This window comes from Mandrillus leucophaeus, unplaced genomic scaffold, assembly GCF_000951045.1.
Source record: "Mandrillus leucophaeus isolate KB7577 unplaced genomic scaffold, Mleu.le_1.0 Scaffold205, whole genome shotgun sequence".
NCBI classification, from domain to species: domain Eukaryota; kingdom Metazoa; phylum Chordata; class Mammalia; order Primates; family Cercopithecidae; genus Mandrillus; species Mandrillus leucophaeus.
In genome coordinates this window covers 782,621-784,703 of record NW_012102088.1, presented here as the reverse complement: position 1 = coordinate 784,703, position 2,083 = coordinate 782,621, and the positions used below count along the sequence as shown (strand labels likewise).

General features: G+C 41.7%; 1 protein-coding gene across 1 annotated transcript in view; it reads left to right on the top strand.

The window, feature by feature from the left end:
* The first annotated feature begins 638 nt into the window (after positions 1-638).
* Positions 639-2,083, top strand: part of LOC105539450 (vomeronasal type-1 receptor 1) — a 3,003-nt gene continuing 1,558 nt past the window's right edge. Inside the window, exons 1-2 of the mRNA XM_011979745.1 lie at positions 639-986; positions 1,046-1,168. Of these exons, the coding sequence (XP_011835135.1) occupies positions 639-986; positions 1,046-1,168 (471 nt within the window). The remainder of the gene's footprint in view (positions 987-1,045; positions 1,169-2,083) is intronic.

Sequence of the window (2,083 nt, the reverse complement as noted above, 5' to 3'; positions counted from 1 at the left end):
TGATGGGACAGATATACAGAGATCTTTACTAATCTCTAAAGTTGTGGCGATCTGTTGTGCAGTTTTGCTCTCATTCATTCACCCAGACTCTTGTAGATGGAGACTGAGGCTATTTCCAATGCAGTTTTTCAGGAACTGCCTTTGGGCAAGTATCCATAAAGTGTCAATGCTCAATTAAAGTGGGAAATATGCAATAGGATAAGCACAGAAAAGTACTCTCCATGGTGATGGTAAGACATCTATTTTTTTTTCCCCCTACTTATTCTTCTGACTTCAACTGAAATCAACACATCCTAGGTATCGAAGCAATTGAGTTTGAAAAGTTGAAATCTTCCTTGCATAGACTGGAATTGGGATCCTGGGAAATTCCTCACTCCTTTGTCTTTACAGCTTCCCTTTGCTCACTGGACAGAAGTTGAGACCCACAGACCTGATTCTTAACCAACTGACCTAAGGCAACTGCTTGGTCCTTTCCTACAAAGGGATACCTCAAATAATGGAGGCCTTTGCGTCAAAATATTTCCTAGATGATGCAGGATGTAAACTTTCTTTTATTATTACAGACTAGGCACAGGGGTTTCCTTCAGCAGTATCTGCCTCCTCAATGGCTTCCAAGCCATTAAGTTCAACCCCAGGATATGGAGGTGATGGACCTCAAGATTAGATCCCCAAAGGTCATTGGCTTCTCTTGTTTCTTGTGCTGGATTTTGCATCTCTTGATGAACACATGTATTCTTAAAATAGTGACTGGTCCATTGAACAGGAAAAACCTTAAGGAAGAAACAAATTATAGAGTCTGTTCCTGTGCAATTCAAGACAGATTTGACTTATTCTATGCAATCACATATTTTTCCCCCGACTTTGTGAGTTTGGTTTTCATGGTCCCGGCCAGTGGCTCCAAGGTCTTTGTCCTGCACAGGCACAAGCAGCGAGTCCAACACATTCACAATCACAGACTCTCCTCCGGACTTTTCCATGAGGCCAGAGTCACATACACTACCCTAATCCTGGTCTGCTCCTTGTTCACCTTTTATTCAATCTATAGCGTGTTAACTTTAGGATGACTTCAGCTGCAATCCCAGGCCACTGGATGGTGAACATCTCTGTGCCAGTGGTTTCATGTTTCACAGCATTCAACCCCTTTGTGCTCATCAGCAGTGACACCTGGGTCTCTCAATTCTGCTTTGCCTGTAGGACCAAGACAAATTGATTTTGTAATCTGATTACAGTGCTATGAGTCTGTTTTCTTCATGGCATGTAATCATTCATTTCAATATTTGTTAACATGTAGCAAAATATTAAATGGTAGAAATTTTGGATGCAATGGCAAATAGCACCAGTTATATTCCTGCCCACATGGGGGACCTTATAATAGAACTAAAAATGACTATCTCAATTATACAAAGATTATCCAATCTAATTATGTTAGGATCTTCAGAAGAGAAGTTCAGGAAATTTTGAAATAGTGTTACAGAAGTAAAATTTTAACTTTAGAGAATTATGAGAAATCTCTCACTTTTATGAGGATACAAGGAACATTTTTAAAAATACATATTTTGAAACATAATTGGGTCCAATTCTCTCTGACAGAGGGAAAATCACCTAGAATGATCCCATACGGCCTTAAGGAGTTGGAAGAAATTGTATGTGTTTGGAATGTAGAGAGATAGTAGAGTAGCAGAATATGAATCTAGAAAGGAAGTTTGTAGGTGCACTCTTAGGACAGACTGAGAAATCTGAGCATTTGTTTAAAGAAACTGACAAATCCATGAGCTAGTTCAATCTGGATTAAAATATCAGTTGACATTAAAGATTATTTTTAGGCCGGGCACGGTGGCTCAAGCCTGTAATCCCGGCATTTTGAGAGGCCGAGACGGGCGGATCACGAGGTCAGAAGATCGAGACCATCCTGGCTAACACGGTGAAACCCCTTCTCTACTAAAAAATACAAAAAACTAGCCGGGCGCGGTGGCGGGCGCCTGTAGTCCCAGCTACTTGGGAGGCTGAGGCAGGAGAATAGCGTAAACCCGGGAGGCGGAGCTTGCAGTGAGCTGAGATCCGGCCACTGCACTCCAGCCTGGGC